The sequence below is a fragment of the Rhinatrema bivittatum genome, chromosome 4, assembly GCF_901001135.1.
Source record: "Rhinatrema bivittatum chromosome 4, aRhiBiv1.1, whole genome shotgun sequence".
NCBI lineage: Eukaryota > Metazoa > Chordata > Amphibia > Gymnophiona > Rhinatrematidae > Rhinatrema > Rhinatrema bivittatum.
Genome location: NC_042618.1, coordinates 401,750,054 through 401,774,440, shown reverse-complemented (window position 1 = coordinate 401,774,440; position 24,387 = coordinate 401,750,054). Strand labels below are relative to the sequence as shown.

Here is a 24,387-nt window from a genome sequence, read left to right as displayed (position 1 = left end):
TGCTTGGGACGGGGAATGGGAGGGGGGGTGGGGGGAAGGGGTGCTCAGGGGAGTTTTCAATCCAAATGGAAGCGGGTAAAGGGGACACTGTTTTGTGATTTCTGGGTCTCCCCATTGTCCCTTTGCTGTGTTTTTATGCTATGGGGATATGTTCAGTGGAGTAGCTTTGGTAGTAATGTTAAGTTCGGCTTTCAAATGTATAATCTGTTTCTTGGATCCTACCATCAACGCCTGCTGCCATGGCGCCTAAGGTAAATTATCTGAGCTGGAATGTTGCCGGATTAGGCACGCCGGTGAAGAGGGAGAAAGTGCTTGCCCGGTGTCATAAAGATAAAGGGGATATCATTTTCCTACAGGAAACACACATGGGAGATAGCGAACATACCAAATTAAAAAATAAAAAGGGGTACACACAGGTTTTCTTTTCCTCCGGGACTAGTAAACGAAATGGGGTGGCTATACTCATAAAGGGTTCTATTCCATTCAAACTGGAGTCGCAATGGTCTGATACAGAGGGAAGATACATATTTGTTAAAGGTGTGTTATATGGTGCCCCTATTTTACTGGCATCTATTTATGGCCCCAATAAATATGATCATCGGTTTTTTGCTCAGTTGGTGGCACGGGTATCAGAGGCGGGCTCTGCTTCTGTTATTTTAGCCGGGGACTTCAACTGTTTAGCGGATCCCTTTTGGGATAAATGTTCAACTAATCCTACATATCCCTTGGGTAAAGGAAAGGGTATACCTTTTTTATGTCGTACCTTACAGCTTGTTGATGTGTGGCGTGCACTCCACCCCTCTGAAAAGGATTATACCCACTATGCTAGGGCTCATCCGACTAAGTCTAGAATAGACTACATATTAATCTCGGAATCCCTGTTCTCTACAGTTGAGACAGCGGCAATTGGGAACTTAGTCATATCAGATCATTGCCCTGTACTTTGTACTCTGGGGGAATCCACTAATGTGCCATCTTTATTTCAATGGCGTATGCCGGAGTGGCTTGCTACAGATACTGCATTTAAAGCATTTTTGACAGAGAAATGGGAACAATTTGTGGAGTTCAATGGGCAACATATGGGGACTCCAGTCCTCTTCTGGGAAACTGCCAAAGCAGTTCTCAGAGGTGAAATCCTTCAATATACCATTAGAAAAAAGAAACAGCAGAATGCTCATATTTTAACTCTGGAGCGGAAGCTGAAATATTATAAGGCTCAGTGGAACAAAAACAATACGGCTCTGTGGGAAGCTAGATTTCGCCAAACTCAGGCGGTATTAAATGACACGTTACACCAAAAGGCCACTGGCAATTTATTTTCCTTTAAACACAAACTATTTTTACATGGTAATAAACCAGGCAGGCTACTAGCTCGTTTGTCCAAAACAAAAACCCCTTCTAAATTTATCACTCATATTAAGAAGCAGGATGGCTCGCATGCTACAACTACATCTGACATAGGACTGGTGTTCCAGGACTTTTATAAACACCTATATACGTCAGAGCCGCCAAATGTTGCTAATCAGGCTTCCTTTTTTCAGAATTTACATTTGCCTACTCTCTCTGACCTACAACGGGAATCTCTTAATAGGCCCATTACGTCCGTAGAGATAGTGAAAGTCATATCAGATCTCCATTTACATAAGTCGCCAGGGCCTGATGGTTTGACCTCCCTATTTTACAAATCCCTTAGTGAACATCTTGTATTGCTCTTAACTACACTTTTCAATCATATGATATCTACTGGGGTCTTACCAGATACGATGAAAATAGCAGCTATCACGATACTACCAAAACCTGGGAAGGACCCGGCCGAACCAGGGTCTTACCGCCCCATTTCTTTGCTCAATCAGGATATTAAGATATATGCCAAAATCTTAGCAAATAGATTGAAATTTGTATTACCAGACCTCATTTCCCCGGAACAGACGGGCTTTGTGTATGGGAGACGCCCGGTGATAAATATCCGCCGTCTATTGGTCGCCTTAGAGAGCTGCCATCGTAAAGATATGGTTGACCCTTTGTTGGTCAGCTTCGACGCTGAAAAAGCGTTTGATCGCGTGGCTTGGCCATATCTCTTTGCTGCACTGCAGAAATTTGGCTTTTCAGGGTCCTTTCTGGCTGCGATTCAACTGCTGTATCGCGACCCCAAAGCTTTTATTTGTCTTAATGGCTCTACGTCTCCTTTATTTACCTTAGAACGGGGAACGAGACAGGGTTGCCCCCTGTCCCCTCTCCTCTATATATTATCCTTGGAGCCCTTGACTCAAAAAATTCACCAATCCTTGCACATTACTGGCATTAAAACAGGCCATATTGAACAAAAAATGATGTTATTTGCGGATGACATGCTAATGTTGCTCACCAATGCTAGGCGGACTTTACCTGTTTTACTTGAGGTAATACGGACCTTTGGCACCTTCTCAGGACTGAAACTTAATCTCACTAAATCAGAAGCCCTAGATATTACCGGTTCTCTTATACCTAGTTGGCCTGACTTCCCTTTGCTTTGGGCCCAAGACACGATTAAATACCTGGGCATAAAAATACATAAAGACCCTATGTGTTGGTACAGTTGTAATATTACTCCCTTATGGAAAACCTTCCATTCCAAACTGCAAAGTTGGAAACCACTTCCCCTATCATTATCGGGTAGAATAGCATTGGTAAACATGATCCTGCTTCCTAAACTTCTATATATTTTGCAGATGGTTCCCTTTTACCTGAAATCCAAGGACATACGTCTGTTATATAAGCTCTTGAGTGCTTTTTTCTGGAACTACAAAAGGGCCAGGATTGCTTTTACTACATTGCTAGCGCCTAAATCAGAGGGTGGTTTAGGAGTAGCGAATCTGAGATATTACAATATTGCCTGCTTACTGCCTACCTTGCGGGAATGGCTGGGTTATAGTGGTTCTTCGGAAATTTTACGGCTGGAACAGGCAGCTTACCTTCCGAGAAATTTAGCTTATTTATTGCATTGTACTGGGGAAAACATTCCTCGGGATATCTCCCAAAGTTTAGTTCTAAGGGGAATGCGGACTTGTTGGAAATTTCTTAGACAATTTTTGCATCTCGATTGGAAGGTATCGTATTGTTTACCGTTGCTGCATAACCCAGACTTGCCAGCGGGTATACCTGTCAAAACCTTGACCAAATTACATGAAAAAGGAATTATGGATTTGCTTCCATTCATGGATTTACAAACTAGTCATATTCACTCATTCTCATATTGCTGTACTAATTTGGGCTTTTGTTCCTCTGATTATCTCATTTACTTACAAATCAGCAGTTACATTCGACGACTGGGGTTGTCCTGCACAAGGGCAATAACTAATGGTCCTTTTCAGAGATTTATTCATCTCAGTGGACTTAAGGTGGTAAAATTATCTATGTACTATAGATACTTGCATGAGTCCTCTCATTACACTATATATGCTGGTAGTTCCGCTGCCTGGTCCAAAGATCTAGGGTGTGAGATTACAACCAAGGCCATGCTACAAAGCGCCCAAGTTGTTCAGAAAGCAGTCCTGAGTGTGTACATGCGAGAGTTGCACTTTAGGGTACTTCACAGGATGTATTTTTGGCCAAAGAGGGCTTTCCTTGCTGGGATTGCTCAGTCAGGATCATGCCCAAAATGTTTGCAGCCCAATGCCTCTTTGTTACACTGTTTATGGGACTGTGTGGTAATTCAACAATTTTGGACTATGTTATCCCAATCCTTTTCAGAACCCTTCTCAGCAAGCTTTTGTTTGTTGGGGATTCACCATTCACCTGCGGCTGCACGAACACCGAGGATTTTACTACTCCATAAAGGCCGTTTGACGGCCCTTAAAATTATTTTACGCCATTGGATCTCCTCCATGCCCCCATCTATGCGCGAATGGAAGGACGCCATGTTGGAAATCTATCTACTGGAGCGTAAATCATTTCCGGCTACTTCACAGGCCCAGCGGACCAAGCTTCGCAAAGTTTGGTCTCCAATTCTTCAGACTTTATCCTTAAACGCCTCTGATTTGACTCAATAACTTGGTAGTTGAGTATAGGGTGCTCCCAAAGTTCTGGGTGCGCCATACTGCGCTGATTTTTCATAATTTTCAGTGGGTTCTTTCTTGAATATGTTTATTAGGGGAACACATATATCTCTCTCTCTTCTCCTTAACGGGTGGTCTCCTGCTTGATTGGGGATCCGGGGATGGTGCTCCAGAGATTACAGGTTTCTTCCCCTATATATACTAATATGGGTTGTTGGTTAACTGCTGTTTGGACGAGTGACCCCCTGAGCGGAGTGGGAGGGGGGAGGGTTGAGAGACCGGTGGGATAGGGGAGGGAAGGGAGGGAAAGGGGAGGGAGGGTTGACGTGTCTTTACCTTGATGATGTTTATTGTACATTACTGATATTATTATGTAAGAGGGTACAGTATTGTTCCAGTTCATGTTCATAATGGGGGGTTCTTGGCTTATGTATGCTTGATGGTTTGACCCTCATTTGTTTTGGACTGCTGTATGTCTCTTCTAAAACTTCAATAAAAATCATTACAAACAAAAACACCACATAAGATGCAATTAAAACTGGATGGATACAAATAGTCACTGATGCTTGTCTTACTGGGAATTTCTCTGAAGCATCCATGTATGTTCTTATCAAGGTCTTGAGCCTACATTTCCTGTCCCTTAATTCGGTGTGCTTGCCTGCTTGGCTTGTTTACTCTTGTGTCTTTACTGCTAAACCTTTGTACTTTGGCACTTGTTTTGTATTTTGGTTTTGGTGCCTGTTAAGATTATATTTTTCTTGGACTTAAACATTGGTTGCATTTCATTGCGTTTGAAACTGTTCTCAGTGAGAATGGGTTTCCACATATGGGGTGTTAGCACTCTGTCATCGTACCTAATTCATTTTTGCTTGCACGCTTTTAATCTGCACCCAAAAATGAAATCCTCTAAAACTTGTTAGCAGTAAAGTAAGCTTCTGGTTTGTTTCATACAGATACCAGGTGGAACTGGAGTGTCTCAGACTTGAGCACAGTAGAGCTTGTGAAGAGGCAAGAAAAGAGAAGGTATAAATACTGTATCAACATTAAAACATTCCTTCTGACTTTTGACTGCATTCCAATTAACAATCTGTGATTTTCCTCTTATTTTCTAGACACTGTTGAGTACCCAATTGGAAATGGAGAAAATGAAGGTTGAGCAAGAAAAAAAGAAAGTCATTCTGGCACAGGAAGCAGTTAAAGAAAAGGTACTATCTTATTGTCCTCTTCATATTATGAGTTTAACTAAATCATTAATGTAGCATAGCACCAGTGATGCATAAAATCACTCATGCCACAAACTGACTATTGCTACAAACCCATCTACAGCTTCATCATTGGCTTTAACACTGATCTTTTGTCAAAGTGCAGTCAGAAAAGTGTTGGTGCATGTAACTGGGTTATTCCTCACTACTTGTGTCTATAGTAAAGTGCATTAGTGGAAAGCATTCAGTACCTGTGAACTTACTGACTCACAAATGAGTGAGATTTTTGTGATTTTCTGATGTTTGCGTGGGTGATGACGTTCAGACATTTTGGAAATGGATAACTTTTTCTTGTGGGTGTGAGGCGAAAGGTTGGCACTCTCACCTGGAGGCCAATGTACTAAGGTGTGGCGAAGTTTGCAAATGTGTTAGTGCATGCTAAATTGTCAAAGTACGCTATTCCATTTGTGAAAATTTGCTGATGATTGCCATTTTATTCTGTGTGTTAGCTATTGCGAATATCACCACAAAATTTATGCAAAAATAGGTATTGAACTGCATAATTACATAAATCACCTCATTACCTGTGTTCACATAGCTAAATATACATAAAATGTGCAAATACCACTGCACAGCCATTTTTATGAGAAACATAACTACACCATTTTTTCTGCAATAATGGCTGTGGTGTTGTGCAAAAATGTTTTCATGCTATTTACCTCCAAACTCATTTACATGCAATAAACATTGGCGGAGTAATGGCCCATTTTATCACATCTTAATACATCAGCCTTCTAAGAACAGGCTAGAGGTGAAAGAAGTATTTACAGTTACTTCTACTAAAATTATCACTCATCAACTTTTTGTTGCCTTACAGAAAAACTTTCCATTTTCTGCTCTCTTTTTTAATTCAGTTTCCTTTTTTCTTTCTTTTTAACTGAAGGAGCGCAAGCCCTATATCTTTCCCACAGTGGAGACTGTTCCCAGCACGCCATCATTGTCACGCTCAAGTTCGGTTAGCGGGGTGGATATGGCAGGGCTGCAAACATCCCTTCTTTCTCAGGTGACTGATGCTATTACTTTGTTTCCTGTAACTATAACAACCTGTGAATGAGGTTTGCTTTTAGAGTTGGTCTTTGCCAATTATCCCTGCAGGCTCAGTGACTTTATCTGCTTTTCCTGAGCTGCTTTGTATCTGAATTTTGGAATTTATGGAGCAGCTCTAATGGGAATAAACAGACAACAGATATTACAATGAATTTTTTAAAATTAGTTTGTCCTTAAAACTTTGTATTGTGTTACTTGGCACTAAATAAACAGGGCAGCAAAAATTTGTTTGACAGTTGCAAATGTCACTTAGTTGATCTGAGAAGGTGAGAGTACTTGTTCCTGGGCAACTAGTTATTAGTGTTTTGATATGCAAGGGTGTTAAGAAATATTGTTAAGCAACAAGCAGGCCGATACAGTACAGTGCGCTCCGTTGGAGCGCACTGTTAACCTGCCCTTGGACATGCGTTTTCCCTTACCCCTTATTCAGTAAGGGGCAAAAAACGCGTGTCCAACCCGCGGCACCTAATAGCGCCCTCAACATGCAAATGCATGTTGAGGGCCCTATTAGGTATGCCCGCGCGATACAGAAAGTAAAATGTGCAGCCAAGCCGCACATTTTACTTTAAGAAATTAGTGCCTACCCAAAGGTAGGCGCTAGTTTCTGCCGGCACCGGGAAAGTGCACTAAAAAGCAGTAAAAACTGCTTTTTCTGTGCACCCTTCGACTTAATATCATGGCGATATTAAGTCGGAGGTCCCGAAGAGTAAAAAAAATTAAAATGGGCCGGAGGCTGTCAGGCCGAAAACCGGACGCTCATTTTTGCCGGCATCCGGTTTCCGAGCCCATGGCTGTCAGCGGGCTCGAGAGCCAACGCCAGCAAAATTGAGCGTCGGCTGTCAAACCCACTGACAGCCGCCGCTCCGGGTCAAAAGGAGGCGCTAGGGACGCGCTAGTGTCCCTAGCACCTCCTTTTGCCTGTTTCTACCGCACCACCTAATTTAAATACAGAATCGCACGCACAGGCGAGTGGGCGTTCGTCCGGTCTCCCGCGGACTTTACTGAATCGACCCGTAGAAGGGGGATTAGATGAGATGACTACTTTTAATCTACTTGCAGTGTGAATCACTCACACAAGATTTTTTTGAAGTGTTTTTGTTTGAAGTAATTGCCTTTTAAGCAAAGATATATAGGAAAGTAAGAACTGAGTTTATCTCAGTCCAGATTGAGTGCTGACAGCAGAACCTTCATCTGCTGGTGGTAAGTTTGGACTTCCTGGAAAGAAGCGCTTAAATCTTGAGACACATTAAAATTCTTGGAGGGTTAAACTGTTACTGGTTGCTTATATTGTTTGCTAGTTTTAAGGTTAGTATTTGTTTGCCATTGTTAGAATTGTTTGTGTAGAGGAAATACTTGAGAGGTTGATATATTTGCACCATTTTTCACTTGGTTATCCAATGTGTCTGTACATTGTTCTTATCTAATATCTTTTATCATTGATATTCTGATTCAGTCAGAGTTAACTCTGATTGTAATGACAGGATGCACATATTTTGGTCGTTATCAATGTTGTAATGTATCAGTTTCAGTGAAAGCCTTGAGTTTGGATACTTGAGTTTTTGTATGTGTAATTCATACACTGGTCACATGAAGAAACTGATTAGTAATTAATGATGAGCCACTTAAAAAATCATTGTCATCAGTAATGGCTATACATTTTGTATTTCCCTGTAGGATGATTCTCATGACCATTCCTTTACCTCAATGACCATGTCTGTCAGTGGAAATAATCTTTATGATGCTGTAAGGATGGGAGCAGGATCAAGTATTATCGAAAACCTTCAGTCCCAGTTAAAGCTGAGGGAAGGGGAGATTGCTCAGTTACAGGTATTGTAAACCTTGACATTTAGGGGGCAATTCTTAAAACTGCTCGACCAGGTGCAAAGTCCATGGGCACTTAAGAACCTGTGGAGTTTAAACAACTTTTCAATGAAAGTGTGTCCATACTTTCGTTTTGAAAAATTTCATGGGTACAAGGTATCCACAGATGTTTCTGCCTGCTATTTTTGTGGGTATTGTGACACAAATACAAGCGGTCAAGGCTTTTTCCTTTTAAGAGCTTTATTTAGAGTGTTCAACATCAGCTTCCTCTGATCTCAAGCAGGCCAATCCACACCAGTGGATGCACTCCTACCAGGAAATGGAGTAAAGCTGAATCACTGATGTCACTGACATATAGCCCTACCCTGACATCAGCCCGCCAGTATTTTACATCTCCAGCAGATGATAGACATGCATCTCTCTATTGGGGATTGCTTGTAGTAATAAAAAAAAAAAGAAGAGAAAATAGGAGAAGAGAGAAGATTTTGGCGCACCACTTGAGCTCCTGAGGTGACACCTGTTTGGTTCCTCCCTCAGTTGAGTGTTTTAAGTCTGGAAGCCGGGCAGATGTAGACTTAAAAAAAAAAAAAAAAAAAAAAAAAAGAGAGAGAAGCGGGGTTAGAGAACTAAAGAGTGCTCGGCGATGAAGGATTGTGCCCTCTCCCCCGTAGCCAATGACCTGTAGGGCTGAGCTCAGGTAAGTTTAAAAAAAAAGAAAAGAGTAGGGAAGATTTAGTCTCCCCATCTCTGCTTACTGGGTCTTCTTCCCTTGGTGTTTGTGGCTCTGTGTATTACTCCCTTTCCCTCACACTTCTCTAGGAAGTTAGCCTGAGCCGCTTTTGCTCTGTACTCTGTTGGTTGAGTAGCCTTTGGCTAGGCCCTGCTCCTCAGGCTTGGTTCTGTCAGTTGTGTGGTAGACTGCGGCAGCGATTTTTCCCATGCGCAGGTGAGTGCGCGCATTTTCGCAACGTGGCGATATACTGACATAGGCGCGCACAGGTACTTGTGCAAATAAGGCTGTGGCTCGTGTTTGTGCGAGTTTTTGTGTGCATATGACCGCGGCCTAGTTTTGGGCGCGTATTTGCTAATGTACTCCTGGGCACTGTTTGTGGGCATGCAGGGTGTCACCTAGAGCCCAGTGCAGGAAGATTATGGCGCCAAGGACAAAAAGGTCTAAGCGTCTTGCTATCTTTGAGGCTTGCCATCCAGTCATCACTTTCTCTGCGCCTGTGTCACTGTTGTCTGGCTGCTCAAGGCTATGGATTTTGCCAATGTTGGGCTATCCCCTCTGACTATAGTGACTCCAGAGGGGAGTGGGGTAAAAGCCAATCAGCAGATGTGTCCCCTTCCCCCCCCGCCTTGTTCCCGATAGCAGAAACATCTCTGAGAGAAGGATCGGAAAGTATCAAGTTTGGGAATTTTTCCAGAAAATGCATACTTTTCTGTAGGGGCGCCTGGTGGAAGCGAAGCAACCTACTAAGAAGGGTTCGCGTGCTTGTCAGCCACTGTGGGCAAGAGCAACATGGAGGCTGTGGATCGTAATACGTCAGATGACTCCGATAGTCACTTGGGTTTATCCGAGGACAAGCAGATGGCCAACCTCACAGAAGGGTGACATCATCAGATGGAGCCTCGACATGGAAAATTTATGTAAAAGTTTCTAGAACTTTGACTTGGCACACTGAGCATGCCCTATGCCATGTGTCAATGCAGGGTCCCTCTCCAGTGTCTCTTTTTCCATGGAGCTGCATCATCACTTTGGTTTTTTTGAGTCGCTTTGGATAACTTTCATTTTTCTTGTGTTTTTCACATTTTTCTTCATGGTGTTCGCTGGGTCCCTCCTGGTGCTCGCCCGTAGTATTCATAGCTAGGGTTTTCAATGTTTTCTAGTAAGTTTCCATTCACGGTCTATTTCCTCATGGCAGTGGTGCTTTGGTGCCCAACGACCATTGAGGCCCATCGCCTTGGAGTTTGATTTTTTTTTTTACCCTTTTATTTCATCCTGTCATGGCCACGTCCAGGTTTAAACAATGCCCTCTGTGGTTGAGGACCATGTCAATCATGGACCCCCCATGAGGAATGTGTCCTCTGCCTGGGGGCATAGCATGATGTCCAGGATTGCCGCAAATGTGCCTTGATGACCCCTAAAGGATGTTGTCTTCGTTTCAACAAGATGAGTGCCTCTTCGGGTCGAAGAAGACCGAGCCATTGGCATCAGCGGTATCAGCATTAAAGGACCATGGAGCTGCACCGATGGATACCGAGCCATTGACATCAGTGGGGACCGTTGGTTCCATTGCTACTGTCAGTTGATAGGGGCGCCAGAGACTGGCCGTCATAGGGCTTTTCCAGGCTGAGGGCATAGGGGTCTTTGTCTTCGGCTCGGCACTGGGGAAAGACCGTACTGAGCATCAAAGGAAGCCGAAGAAGAATTGTTCTCTTTCAATGCACGGTGCCAGACAGGGGGATGTGCTAGCTCATTTGTGATGCCCATGAAGCGACTCTCCATCGGTGCCAGGAGTCCACGATGGTCTCCACAGGTCCTGGTGCCAGTCACTGATCTTCCTCTCTGTTCTGAAGAGGATCTGGCCACCCCTCCTTCCTCTCAGTCTGTGTTGGCATCACCAGTGATTTAAGAGGAGCTTGAGCAGCAAGTCCAACTGATGGTCGAACGGCATTGTGGGACATCAGTCCAGTAGCGCCGATGGCACTGGTGCCAGCACCATCCATTCTGGAGCAGCTGTTTGAGAAGCTTCATACACTCATCAGCATGTTACGACAGGTGCTAGCTGGGTCAGTATAGGCTATGACCACCATATCAGTGGAGGACCACAGCCTTCTCCCTGCTTATACGGTGGTCATAGCTGGTTCCTCTGAGGAGGTAGCTCCACCAAGGCCGGCTGGGACACCGAGACCTGCAGCCCCTCCCCCGTTTAGCTCCACCTGTGCCTGCATCTCTGGAAGAAGGCCAAGCGCCCAAGGCCCCATCCCCTGTTTGCTGTCAATGAGGATAAGGGCTGCTATGACACCATGGGGTCATCTATAGATGGCTCTGAGGGTCTCCCCTCAGATCCCTCTCCTCCAGAGCAGCGAAGGAAGTCTCCTGAGAACTTGACCTTCGCAGGTTTTGTGTGGGCAATGGCAGAAGCCATCCCATTTCAGTTGCTGACAGAAGAGGATGCCAGGTACAAAATGCACGAAATCCTTAAGGAGTTACTGCTGAGGATGTGGAAACACACCCTCACAGTGCCTCCTGTAAACAAGAAGGCGGATTTGAAGGTTCCCAGATTTGATAAGTGACAGCTTCATCATCAATTAATGGTAGTCGAATCTGCTCTCGAGAACCAAGCGGTCTCAGACCCATTCCTCAGCACCGCTGGGGAAGGATCACAGAGCGATGGACGCTTGCACACAGTATTCAAGATGTGGTCTTACCATGGAGCGATACAGAGGCATTATGACAACCATTTGTCATTCCTTGCCTAAGAATTCCTAACATTTTGCTTGCTTTTTTGATCATCACAACACACCGAGCCGACGATTTCAATGTATTATCCACTATGACTCCTAGATCTCTTTCCTGGGTGATAACTCCTAAGATAGAACCTAACATTGTGTAACTACGGCAAGGGTTATTTTTCCCTATATACACATCACTTTGCACTTGTCCACGTTAATTATCGTCTGCCCTTTGGAATCCCAGTCTTCCAGTCTCGCAAGGTTCTTTTGCAATTCATCACAATGAGCTTGAGATTTAACTATTCTGCATAATTTCGTGTCATCTGCAATTTGATCCCCTCACTCATTATGCCTCTTTCCAGATCATTTATAAATATAATAAAAAGCACTGGTCCAAGGACAGATCCCTGAGGCACTCCACTGTTTACTTTTTTCCACTGTGAAAACAGACCATTTAATACTACTCTGTTTCCTATCTTAACCAGCTTGAAATCCACAAAAAGATATCTCCTCCTATCTAATGACTTTTTAGTTTTTTTAGAAGCCTCTCATGTAGGACTTTGTCAAATGCTATTTTGTAATCTTAATCTGGTGTTTGTTAGGCTCTATTTGAACCACTAAGGAGAGCAAGATTGAAGGATTTGACTTAAGATGGTTGTTCTGGTGGCTATTTGTTCAGCCAGAAGAATCTAGGAGCTCCAGGCATTGTCATATCGAGATCCCTTTCTACAGATTTCAGATTTGGGGGTGGTGTTACATATGCTGTCTTCTTTCTACCAAAGGTGGTTTCGGTGTTCTATCTTAAGTCAAACTGTGTGGCTTCCTCCTTGTCTCATGCGAGGGAGCTTAGGCTTATGAATGTCAGGCATGCATTATTGAGGTATCTGAATGTTGCTAATGATTTCCGTAGTCTGGATCACCTCTTTGGCCTGTGGAGTGGTCCAAAGAAAGGAGGTAAAGCTACCATTGAGCAGTGGCTGAAGGAGGTGATCGGGTCGACTTATTTCTAAAGGTCATCCAGTGCCTGAGGGTTTATGGGCTTTCTTGACACTTTCTCAGGTGATATCTTGGACCTAGCCGCAACAAGAGTCTCTGCAGGGCAGCTGCTTGGAAGCCACTGCACACTTTCGTCAGACATCATTTGGATGTCTGGGCTCCAGCTTTCATGGGCCTTGGTGAAAGTGTTCTACGAGCAGGATTCTCCAGTTCCCATCCTGTTTAAGGTAGCTTAGGAACATCCCAGGAGTCTGGATTGATCTGGATATGAACAGGAAAGGAAATTTGGTTCTTATCTGCTAATTTCTTTTTCCTGTAATACCACAGATCGGCTTGTACTGACGGTTTGTATACAGTGCAGAGCTGTTGGAGGTTTTCAATGTGGTTCACTTAAGTTAATGTTGGGAAGCGAGTTTCCATTTTGTGGCATCCTCACCTTCCACCTGCTCGTTGGAGAGGGGGTGTGGTTTGCATTTAAGTTTTAGTGTTGCTGTCATCTTGGCTTGGGTACAGGTAAATACTGAGGGACTGCAGGTGGCACATTAGGTTATGTACAGTGTCTGAAACTATCTCCATCTGCTGGCAGGGTTGCAAAACCCAGGAGTCTGGACTGATCTGTGGTACTACAGAAACGAAAATTAGCGGGTAAGAACTAATTTTCCTTTATGTACCTCTGATCACTTCAACTGAATTTCTTGCTCATTTGCCTGCTGTGGAAAGAGTTTGCAGTTATATTTATCTGTATCTCTTGCAGCTGGAAATTGGAAATTTGGAGAAGACCCGGGCAATCATGGCAGAAGAACTGGTTAAATTAACCAACCTTAATGATGAGTTGGAGGAAAAGGTGAAGGAAATCCCCAAATTGCGTGCACAATTACGGGTAAGCTGCTTTGCAGTATAGTGCTCTTAATTTAAAATATGTCCAAAAAGAAAAGCCTATCGCCTAAAAATTTGTAAGAAAAATTATTTTAAATATCAATGGAATTCTAAAAAAAAAAAAAATCCACCATATTTTTTGTTTCTGTATTAACTTCATAGTATCCGCAAGCCCAAGGTTTTATTATGGTGTGTTCATGCATTCTAGGAGATGTTTTATACATCATAGCTTTAATAGACCTAAAATGCTAGAAAAGATATAATCATATCATCAGATCAAGGCCAGTTCCCTAAGCTGCGCTAAACATTGCACAAGTACCCATGTTATTTCACGTTAGCACTGTATCTAAATGAGCCCAGTGGGAACATAATGCATGGACTTTATCTCAAAATCTTTAACTAATCCTCTATGAGAGGTAGTTAATTTTTTTTGCAATAATGATTTTGTGAAGCTATCACTTGTAATGCTCTGTTCATAGCTAAGGAGCTGCTTTGCATGATTTTGCATTGCAGTCACTCATCATGGCTTCTTTGAATTGAACTTAATGCCCTCTCTGCTTGTTACAAAACAACACATCCTGGTTTTTGAAAATTAGGTATGATCGGCCACATATGCGGGTGAAGAACTTTTGTATAAAGATGACATTCTTCTAAAGAGACGACATCCAGCAATTATATCAAAACTATCTTTTTTGGTTTAAGGATTTAAGAGATCTTTGAAGGAAACATTCGGACTGCTTTCTCTGTCCTCTCCAGCTTCCCCCCCCCCCCCCACCCTCTTCAAGACAGAAAGAAGAGGAATGAGGGAGAACAAAAGGAGAGGGTTCCCTGCAGGCTGTTTGCGAGGGAAGGGACTAGAGCAGGAGCAGAAACTGAAGGCAGGCAGGCACCCTGCACATATATTTTAAAGTCAGTAGGAAAGGTACACATGTTCAATGCATTGACATCCTCGCTCTCAATGCATTGCATGTGTTCGGGTAAGCAAAAATGTATGCATATATTGAGGGGTAGAATTGCACTTCCCTGTATGTACCTGGATCAGTCCAGACTGCTGGGTTTTGCCTCCTTTCCAGCAGATGGAGACAGAGAAAAACTTTGAGAGCACCCTCTCTTAACAGGTGTGCTACCTGCAGCTCCCCAGTATTTATCTGTCTCCAGCAGATGGAGGTGGTGCAAAACCTGAATCACTTTTGGGTTCTCAAAAAAAAAAAATATATATATAGAAAAGGAGAATTTCTCATAAAGAGCAGCAGCTGTCAAGCAGGACAGGATCATCTCTTCGTCCTCCCAGGGGTTTGGCTGGTCTCAGGGGGACCATTCCCCCTGGTCGTAGGCTCTTCGGGAGCTTGGGTTGGTGACCCTGCTTGCTCCAGGTCTCTAGTGCCGAGGGTGATAGCCGGTAGTCCGGTTCCCTCCCCTTCCTCAGCGAGGATCCAGGACTACCCTTGCCCTCCTAGCTGGTACCGTTTCTTTACAAAAAAAAAAAAAAAGCATTGCTGCCAGCAGAGGTACAGCTGCAAGCGGTACGGGGCACTGAGCATTGCGGCAAGAGCTCTGGCGCAGTGGGGCAGCGTTTGGAGGAGGTTCCTGGGTCCCGTGACTGCTGCGGGTGGTTGGCTTCATGCCCCCAGGGAGGCTCTTTTGGCGCGGCGGCAGCAACAGTGTCCAGGCTCTGGGGCGTGAGCCGCAGGACGTCTAGCAGGGAGAGCGAGGCAGACTATTCCCACTGAGTGCGGGAACGGTGACCATTTTGAATATCTTTTCAGCTGCCGCACAGGCTGTGGGGGGAGAAGGGGATCTTCTTCTCGCCAGTGGATTTGAGCCCTGGTGGACCCCAGGGCCCTTTTGATGAGTTCCCAACGATGGCCCCTGGTCCCCCGAGGGGGGGGGGGGGGGTGCGGGCGGGGATTTCAGGGGCCCAACCGGTTTCTTGGCGAAATTTGTGCTCCTTATGACCAGGCCTTTTCGGCCAGCCAAGCCCAGCCCGGGGGGTTGTATAAGCCTCGGCTTCCCAAGGGGCCTCCAAGGAAAGTCCCCTAGCGGCTTTGGCTCAGCAACTGATGGTCCAGAAGCGGGCCTGCGGGTAGGGAGAGCGGACAAGCTCTACCTGTTGCTGGAAGACACTCTGGAGCTGTAAAGGTACCTAAGGTGGATGCTTTGGTGTCAGCTGTCCCCAAAAGAACAACCATTCTGATAGCCGGGGTGGCAGCCCTCAAGGACCTCCAAGCTCGAGGTTCACCTTAAGCGCATATTTTAAGTCTCGACTCTTGGTATTCGAGCAGCAGTCTGCAGTAGCTTAATGTTCCAGGTGAATCTGCGATGAGTGCAACAGCTTCTGAGTTCCAGAGACCTTCCCCCTCAGGAGGCGGCAGTGGCCTATGGGGTGGACGCCCTGTGTGATCTCCTGCGAACCTCCTCCAGGATTATGGTGTCTGCCATTTCCGCTTGTAGACTTTGGTGGTTGCGCAATTGGGCAGCGGATGTTTCCTCCAAGGCCAGCTCAGTGCGCTTCCTTTCAAAGGAAAGTTTCTCTTTGGTGAGGACTTGGAACTATTGATCAAGTCTCTAGGGGATAACAAGGTTCACAAGCTGCCGGAAGACAAACCTAAAGGGCTTAGATCTTTTCAGCCGACCCGCTGTCTGTTTCAGGGTCAGAGGCAATTCCGTCAGAGTAGAGCGCCTGGTATGGGCCAAAGGCAAACCTCGGGGAGGTCTCAACCTTGGTCTCAGTCCTTATGTGGCCGATGAGCGAGCCGAGATGCAGCTGGCGAGGGATCCCTCACGGCCAAATCATCTCAATGAAATGTGTCCAACTCATTCCTCCTTCCCATTATAGGCGGATGGTTGCCCCTCTTTTAAGAGGAATGGGTCAAGATGGCGTCGGATCAGTGGGTTCTCGATATCATCGCAAGTGGTTACGCTTTAGAATTTGCTCAGCCTCTTCGGGACCTCTTTGTAATCTCCCCATGCGGTTCGCCGGTAAAGAGGGGAATAATCAAGCAGACCATCCACAAGCTGGAATGTCTGGGGCCCATAGTTCCCATTCTCCAAGAGGAGTGGGGCACGGGACGTTATTCCATTTATTTCGTGGTGCCGAAGAAGGAGGGCTCCTTCCGTCCGATCCTGGATCTGAAGAAGGTAAAGAGGTCCCTCAAAGTCTCACATTTTTGAAAGGAGACCCTCTGCTCAGTCATTGCAGCGGTGTGCAGAGGGGAGTTCTTGGCTTCTCTCAATCTGACGGAGGCATATGTGCACATAGGCATCCACAGGGCTCACCAGAGATTTCTTCGATTCACGGCCCTTGGCTTGCATTTCCAGTTCTGTGCCCTTCCTTTTGGTCTGGTGATGGCTCCGCACACTTTCACCAAAGTGATGATGATAGTGGCAGCCCTTAGCAAGGAAGGGATTCTGGTCCACCCGAGCCTGGACGACTGGCTCATTCGGGCGAAGTCAGAGGCTCTCTGCAATCAGGTGGTGGATACAGTCTTGCAACGTCTGCAGTCCCTTGGTTGGGTTGTCAATCAGTCCAAGAGTCATCTTCATCCTGCTCAAGTCCTGGATTTCTTAGGGGCACGGTTCGATACATGTGTGCAAGGTCTTCCTGCTGGAAGAGAGAGCCGTCAAGCTGCAGACACAAGTTCAGCTGCTAGCAGCATCGCTGCCCAGAGTCTGGGATTATTTGCAGGTCCTTGGCTCCATGGCGTCCACACTGGAGTTGGTTCTGTGGGCCTTTGCTGATATGAGGCTCTTGCAGAGAGCATTACTGTCCCGTTGGGATCCAATATCGGAGGAGTTTCACTTCCCCTTGCTTCTCTCCAAATCCTCCAGGTCCAGTATTGGCTGGTGGCTTGTTCAGGACTACCTGAGGTGTGGGGTGGATCTCGAAGTGCCTCAGTGGGTGGTAGTGACTACGGATGCCAGCCTCTCTAATTAGGGGGGCAGTGTGACAGTCATAGTCTGTCTAGAGACGATGGTCGCAGGAGGAAGCATTGTTGTCCATCAATTGCCTGGAAACGAGAGTGGGTTTACAGAGCTTTCTTCTGCTCTTGCTCAACCGGTCAGTGCGAGTCCTGTCGGACAATGCGACAACAGTGGCCTATATCAACTGTCAAGGGGGGACCAAGAGTCGTCCAGTGGCCTTGGAAGCGGAGCAGCTGATGGCCTGGGCAGAACAGCATTTAGCCTTGCTGGCGGCTTTGTACATAGCAGGGATCGATACTGTGCAGGCGGATTTTCTAAGCCATCAGAGGTTAGACCCAGGAGAGTGGGAGCTCTCTGACAAAGCAATGAGCCTCATCTCTGCAGATGGGGTCCTCCCCCCATCTGAACTTGATGGCAACTCAAAGGAATGCCAAGGCTCCATGCTTCAGTCACAGGAGAAAACACGGAGCGGAAGGAGTCAACGCCTTGGTGCTCCCGTGGCTGAAGGACATACTGCTCTATTTGTCCCCTCATGGCCTCTTAAAGGCAAGGTTCTCCGGGGGATAGAAATTCATCCCGGAAAGGTAATCTTGGTAGCTGTGGAGTGGCCCCGAGACCCTGGTTCGCAGACCTAGTCAGTCTAGCAGTGGACGGCCCCCTGCGCCTGAGTCATCTTCAGATGTTCTGTATCAAGGACCTATATTTTTCGACAAGGTGGATTGCTTTTGTGTTGCGGCCTGGCTTTTGAAAGGCAGCAGTTGAGGAAGAAAAGCTATCCTGAGGATGTCATTACAACCCTGCTTCGAGTGAGGAAGACCTCTACTTCATTAACTTACGTCAGGGTTTGGAAGTTTTTCAAATCTTGGAGTTGTGAGCGGGGAGTCCTCCCTCATCAGTCCTTGGTGGCTCAGATTTGGCTTGCTTACAGAACAATCTCAGAAAAGGATTGTCCTTTAATTCCCTTCGGGTGCAGGTGGCGGCCTTGGGGTGCCTTAGAGGCAAAGTTCAGGGGACGACTCTGGTGGTTCATCCGGATGTGGTCTGTTTTCTCTGCGGGGTGAAGCATTTAAATCCCCCAGTCCGGCCTGTATGTCCGTCATGGAGTCTTAATTTGGTGCTCGAGGTTGCTGTGTGAGGCCCCTTTCGAACCCCTTAAGAAGGCATCTTTGAAGAACTTAACACTGAAGACGGTGTTTTTGGTGGCGATCTGTTCCGCTAGGGGAGTGTCGGAGTTGCAAGCCCTTTCTTGCCAGGAACCTTTCCTACGCTTTTTGGATTCAGGGGTCTCTCTCCGAACAGTTCCATCCTTTCTGTCAAAGGTTGTTTCAGCTTTCCATCTGAATCAGTCTGATGCCGACTTGGAGACGCCTCATGAGCGAGAATTGAGGCGTCTAAATTGATGGTTCTTTTGAGTTATCTTGAGGTCACTAATGCCTTTTGTCTTTCAGATCATCTATTTGTCTTGTGGAGCGACCCTAAGAAGGGCCAGAAAGCATCCAAATTGTCTATAGCCCGCTGGTTGAAAAAGAGCATTGCTTCCGCTTACATTTGTCATGAGCGACCTGTCCCAGAGGGTTTGAAAGCACATTCGACTAAGTCGCAAGCGGCTTTCTGGGCAGAAAGTCATTTGGTTTCGCTGTAGGAAATTTGCAGGGTGGCGACCTTGGAAGTCTCTGCATACCTTTTCCAGACATTACTGTTGTCGTCAACTTCGGTGGCAGCGTCAACCAAGCGGGACTCTCGAAGTCCCACCCTAGTTAGGGGAGCTTAGGTACATCCCAGCAGTCTGGGCTGATCCGGGTACTTACAGGGAGAGGAAAATTAGTTCTTACCTGATAATTTTCGTTCCTGTAGTACCACGGATCAGTCCACACGCCCACCCATAAGGGTGTTCAGTCTTAAGAGAGAGTCCACTCGAGCTGTCTCTGCAGTCTTTTCTTCTGGTTATTTTTCAGACCGAAGGAGGGTATAGGTTTTCCTTATCCTATGCAGAGAGTTCACATGTATTTAGTTTAATTGGAGTTCCTCCTTGTCCTTTGCTTGATATGCCTGTTCAATTGTTACATATTTCTGCTTGGGAATTCGTCATACTGAGGAGCTGCAGGTAGCACACCGGCCAAGAGAGCTCTCAAAGTTTTTCTCTGTCTCCATCTGCTGGAAGGGAGGCAAAACCCAGCAGTCTGGACTGATCCATGGTACTACAGGAATGAAAATTATCAGGTAAGAACTAATTTTCCTATATCTTAAAAAAGGCACATATCTGATACATGTGGATCATAAAACCTATCATAGATCTCCATACGGCCGTGTGTACACATATGCTGAATTGCTTGAAAGCTATCTTCACAGTCTGTAGGTTCCAGATCCTATTTCAGGTTGTTTTTTTCCTTTTCCTATTCTTTCCATTCAGTTTTCTTGGGAAAGGCTAATACAATCTAGATATTTCATCTAATTATGGAAACTGCTTTGTTAGTAGTTGATTTTTGTTTGTAAAATATAAATGACCAATCTGTATGTAACCCTTTGGAGCTTTACTGCTTCCCCTAGGGCCATAAAAATATTTATTATCTGGAGCAGTCTTCCCAGGCATATTCCCCTTTTCTGCAGATCCAAAAGTGTGAGTTCTTTCTGTGGGGGTGAAGATAATCCTTCATGGCCCAGGTGATGGTGTGCTTTTCCTTAAGTGTGTGTACTTCTCTGTAGTTGTCTTGGCTACTGGGACAAACAGGTTGAACACAGATTGGGTGTTCAAATAAAATTTATTGATTATCTCAAAAACTTCCATCAATGTCCAATAGGGATTCCCCAAATGAAACTGTACAGTAGGAATATTTACAATAGGTTGTGAGCTATTGTCCTTTTCTCAAGTTCCTGGGAGGGAGCTTTACACATTTTCTCTGTGTATAAACTGTTCCAGTGGGTTAGAGAAATCCTATTGGGGGGAGTCCCAGAAAAATCCTACCCAAATCCAATGTTCTGTCTCTTGCCCACCAGCTTGTGTCCTGGTCTTTTAGGGTGGAGATCCTGTTGAAGGTCTCCTTATTTCTTCTCCCCGAATTATCAATAGATGTGACTTCTCTGATAGGAAAAGTCTGCACATACAGGAAACCAGGTCCACCAGCCCAGCTTCCCTGTGAGGAAAGGTGGATCAAAATCCTCTTCACAAAACAAGGGGAAAACATTCTTTACTTCCAAAACTTTTCTCTCTGTCTAGGGCGATGCTGTCATTGGTCTGGATCTGGGACCTACCTTCACCATAAGGGTTCAAAGTTTCACTTCAGTCACCAAATATCCAAAAATCTCAGTAAAGCCTCTTTCTAAAAGGAGGCAGATCCTCTCAAGCAGTGAGTGAACTGAAGGGGGCGGGGGGAGAGTCTCCTTTTAGTCTCTCCAAAGACTAACTCAAACTGACCATGCTGCTCCTATCCACCCCCCCCCCCCCCCCCCCCCGAGCAAACTGAGACCACCATTTACAGCCAGCCTCAAAGGAGGGGCTGCACAGGATTGATGTGTCTTGCTAAGCAGTTAAATTCTGTGGCAGGGATCTAGGGCCATCTAGTGGCTGACCAGAGTGTTGCCACATTTAAAAAATCAGCTTTCTTCGAAAGATTGAAATTAGAGGTGTGAAAGGTTTCAGGAATGTTGATTATGTAGCAACAAGCTAATTGTGCAGTCGTGGAAAAACTGTTTAATCTTGGGAGATTAGGGGCACTGGATATAACCCAAAAGCAATACAGTAATTATCAGCATACATAAATGTCATTAATCCTATACTTAAAATAATACATCAGTAGTCTACATTAATATATCAACAATCTGGAAACATCTTAAATTAGCTCTACTCTTACTGGGGAAATTGTAAACCATGAACCAGCTAACAAAATGTTATTCTCCCAGGACAAGCGGGATGGTAGTCCTCACATATGGGTGACATCATCAGATGGAGCCCTGTCACGGAACCCTTTTGTCAAAGTTTCTAGAACTTTGACTGGAACACTGAGCATGCCCAGCATGCCACTAACCCTGTAGCCTTCAGTCTCTCTTTTTTTCCGCACAGCAGTTGCCTCACGGTTTAGGAGCTCTGTGAGAAATTTCTCACAACTTTCCTCATGGAAGTATTTGAAGTTTATCTTCTTAAAAAATCCCTCACCGGGGTCCCCCATCGCCCTCCAATGCTCGGTAACTGTGTTTTTCCCTTACTTGCAGTCTGTTCCCGGCGGCTTACCGCTTTGGTGCCCGACGGTCACCGACCACGCGTCTGCCATTTTTCGACATGGCGACCGGGTTTAGAAAATGCCCAGAGTGTCCGAGGACCATGTCCATAACGGACCCGCATGAAGTTTGCGTTTTATGCTTAGGCCCCTCACATGACGTCCGTCGATGCCCTAGTTGCGCACAAATGACCCCCAAAGGCTGTCGCGCTTGCCTGGACAAAATGGAGCAGTTTGCTTCAAAATGCACTGCTCCATCGACACCAGTTCAAGCGCCACCGACCATGGAGGGTCCATCGACTTCTGAGACGATTCGCCAGGAGCATCGTGGACAGGGTGACCGTCCATCTCTGACTCCATAGAGGACATCGGTGTCGTCATCCTCGGTGCCAGGGAAAGAACGGACCGAACACCGAGGGAAACATTGACACTGGCACCGGGCATCCCCAACTGGTGCCGGCACTAATACCGCAGCAGCATCGAGTTCCATCGAGCCACCTGTGAAGAGGACCTGGGGAGAGGAGCCCCCGTCCTCCTCTGGACCAGGGACCCCCCTAGGCATTCCCTACCGGTGCCGGGCACCGAGCCTCCATGGGCCCCCGTGGAAGCTCCGGTGATGCCTAGCCTGCCTCCTACCCCAGTAGCCATGCCACCCATGCCAGCTTCCCGGGAGGAATTGGATCGCATGGTCCAAGAGGCAGTGCTGAAAGCCTTACGAGGCTTCCAATTGCCGCTGCCAGCCCCCATACTGGTCCCGGATCCAGCTCCCTCGATGTTTGCACCACTCCTCGAGCACCTCGATTATGCTCATCGGTACCTTACCAACTCCTCTGCCACCGGACACACTGGCATTGAGTCGTCCATCGAGGCCACTGCAGGTCCCGATTCCAATAGCGGGTTCCTCACAGAAGGAAGAATCAATTCCCGGCCACGTCCCTCCACGGGAACCGTCAATGCCGGAGCCCATGCCAGGGCCATCGGGGCTACTGGTACCCAAGCGCACCTCATCTGCCCCGGTGCCCTCGATGCCAGCACAGATTCCATCGATGCCTTCCCGCCCTCTCAGCTTTGGCATACTTCCTCCTTCATGAGATCCACTGGGAGAAGGAGAAAGTCCCTATAATCCATGGGACGATGCATCCTCAGATGATTCTTCACGAACTTCCGAGGACTTGCTTTCAGAGCCTTCACCACCAGAAGAAAGGCAAAGATCTCCTCCAGAAGACCTCTCCTTTGCCAGTTTTGTCAAAGAGATGTCTGAGACTATACCGTTTTCACTAGTTATGGAGGAAGACTCTTGCCATAAGATGTTGGAGGTCTTGCAATTCGTAGATGCTCCAAAGGAAATAATGGCAATACCAGTGCATGAAGTTCTTTTAGATCTCATGCACTGCCTGTGGGAACATCCAGGTATGGTACCTCCAGTCAATAGAAAGACAGATGCTACCTACCTGGTACAACAAGCCCCAGGTTTTCAAAAAAGTCAGCTGCCCCACCACTCGGTATTTGTGGAATCAGCTCAGAAAAAGGCTAAATGATTGCATCCACATTCCTCTGCTCCTCCTGGTAAGGAACAGAAGGCATTGGATGCGTTGGGACGAAGAGTTTTCCAAGGGTCCATGTTGATATCGCGAATCGCAGCATATCAATTATACATGACCCAATATACTAGAAATCTCTGGAAACAAGTCCAGGAGTTTGTGGAGACATTGCCTCAGCAACAACAGGAGACTTTGTCCTCCATCCTGCCAAAAGAAATGGAAGCAGGCAAACATGAAGTCAGAGCTGCCTATGATTCTTTCTTTTGAAACAGCATCCAGAATCTCGGCAGCGGGCATCGGTGCTAGACGCTGGGCCTGGCTTAAGGCCTCGGACCTACGCCTGGAAGTGCAGGACAAACTGGCAGATCTATCCTGTACAGGAGACAACCTGTTCGGGGATAAGATCCAGGACACAGTGGCCCAGTTAAAGGACCATCATGAGACCCTGCGCCAGTTGTCAACCGTCTCCCCAGATGTTCCCTCCGTAACCCACAGGGTCATACGTAGGGAACCCAGGAAACAATTCAACAGGCCATGCAGATATTACCCTCCTGCATCCCATGCACGACCAGCTCGGGCACCTCAGAGAGGACATGCATGCCAAGCGAGAACATCTAGACCACAGCCAGCTCCACAAGCTGGCCCTGCGGCTGGATTTTAACTCTTTTCCAGAGAGCAGCAGCCATATTCCAGTGGGGGGCTGCTTTGCCACTTTGCAACAAATTGGCATCCAATTGCCATGGACCAGTGGGTACTGTCCATTGTAGCCCATGGGTACTGTCTAAATTCTTCAAAAATACCCTCGGACTTCCCACTCAATCCATCCTGGAGCTGGGATGATCACACAGGAAAACTCGAGTCAGAGCTCTCAACCCTTCTGTCGCTCAGAGCCGTGGAACCGGTTCCACCGAATTAGCAAGGAAAGGGATTCTACTCCAGATATTTCCTAATTCCAAAAAAGACCGGCAGCCTCCGGCCTGTTCTGGATCTCCGTGCCTTGAATACATTTCTTCGCAAGGAATGGTTCAGAATGGTATCCCTGGGCACCATGCTTCCTCTACTTCAACAAGGGGATTGGCTCTGCTCTCTGGACCTTCAAGACGCATACGCCCCTATTGCAATCTTCCCTCCTCATTGCAAATATCTGCGATTCGTGGTGGGTCACATTCACTATCAATACAAGGTACTGCCATTTGGCCTAGCCTCGGCACCCCGAGTC

The 24,387-nt window shown here is 46.2% G+C and overlaps 1 protein-coding gene across 1 annotated transcript in view; it reads left to right on the top strand.

The window, feature by feature from the left end:
- TMF1 (TATA element modulatory factor 1) overlaps positions 1-24,387 on the top strand; it is a 99,142-nt gene that overhangs the window by 72,273 nt on the left and 2,482 nt on the right. The window contains exons 12-16 of the mRNA XM_029601066.1: positions 4,988-5,057; positions 5,147-5,239; positions 6,180-6,299; positions 8,018-8,170; positions 13,374-13,499. Of these exons, the coding sequence (XP_029456926.1) occupies positions 4,988-5,057; positions 5,147-5,239; positions 6,180-6,299; positions 8,018-8,170; positions 13,374-13,499 (562 nt within the window). The remainder of the gene's footprint in view (positions 1-4,987; positions 5,058-5,146; positions 5,240-6,179; positions 6,300-8,017; positions 8,171-13,373; positions 13,500-24,387) is intronic.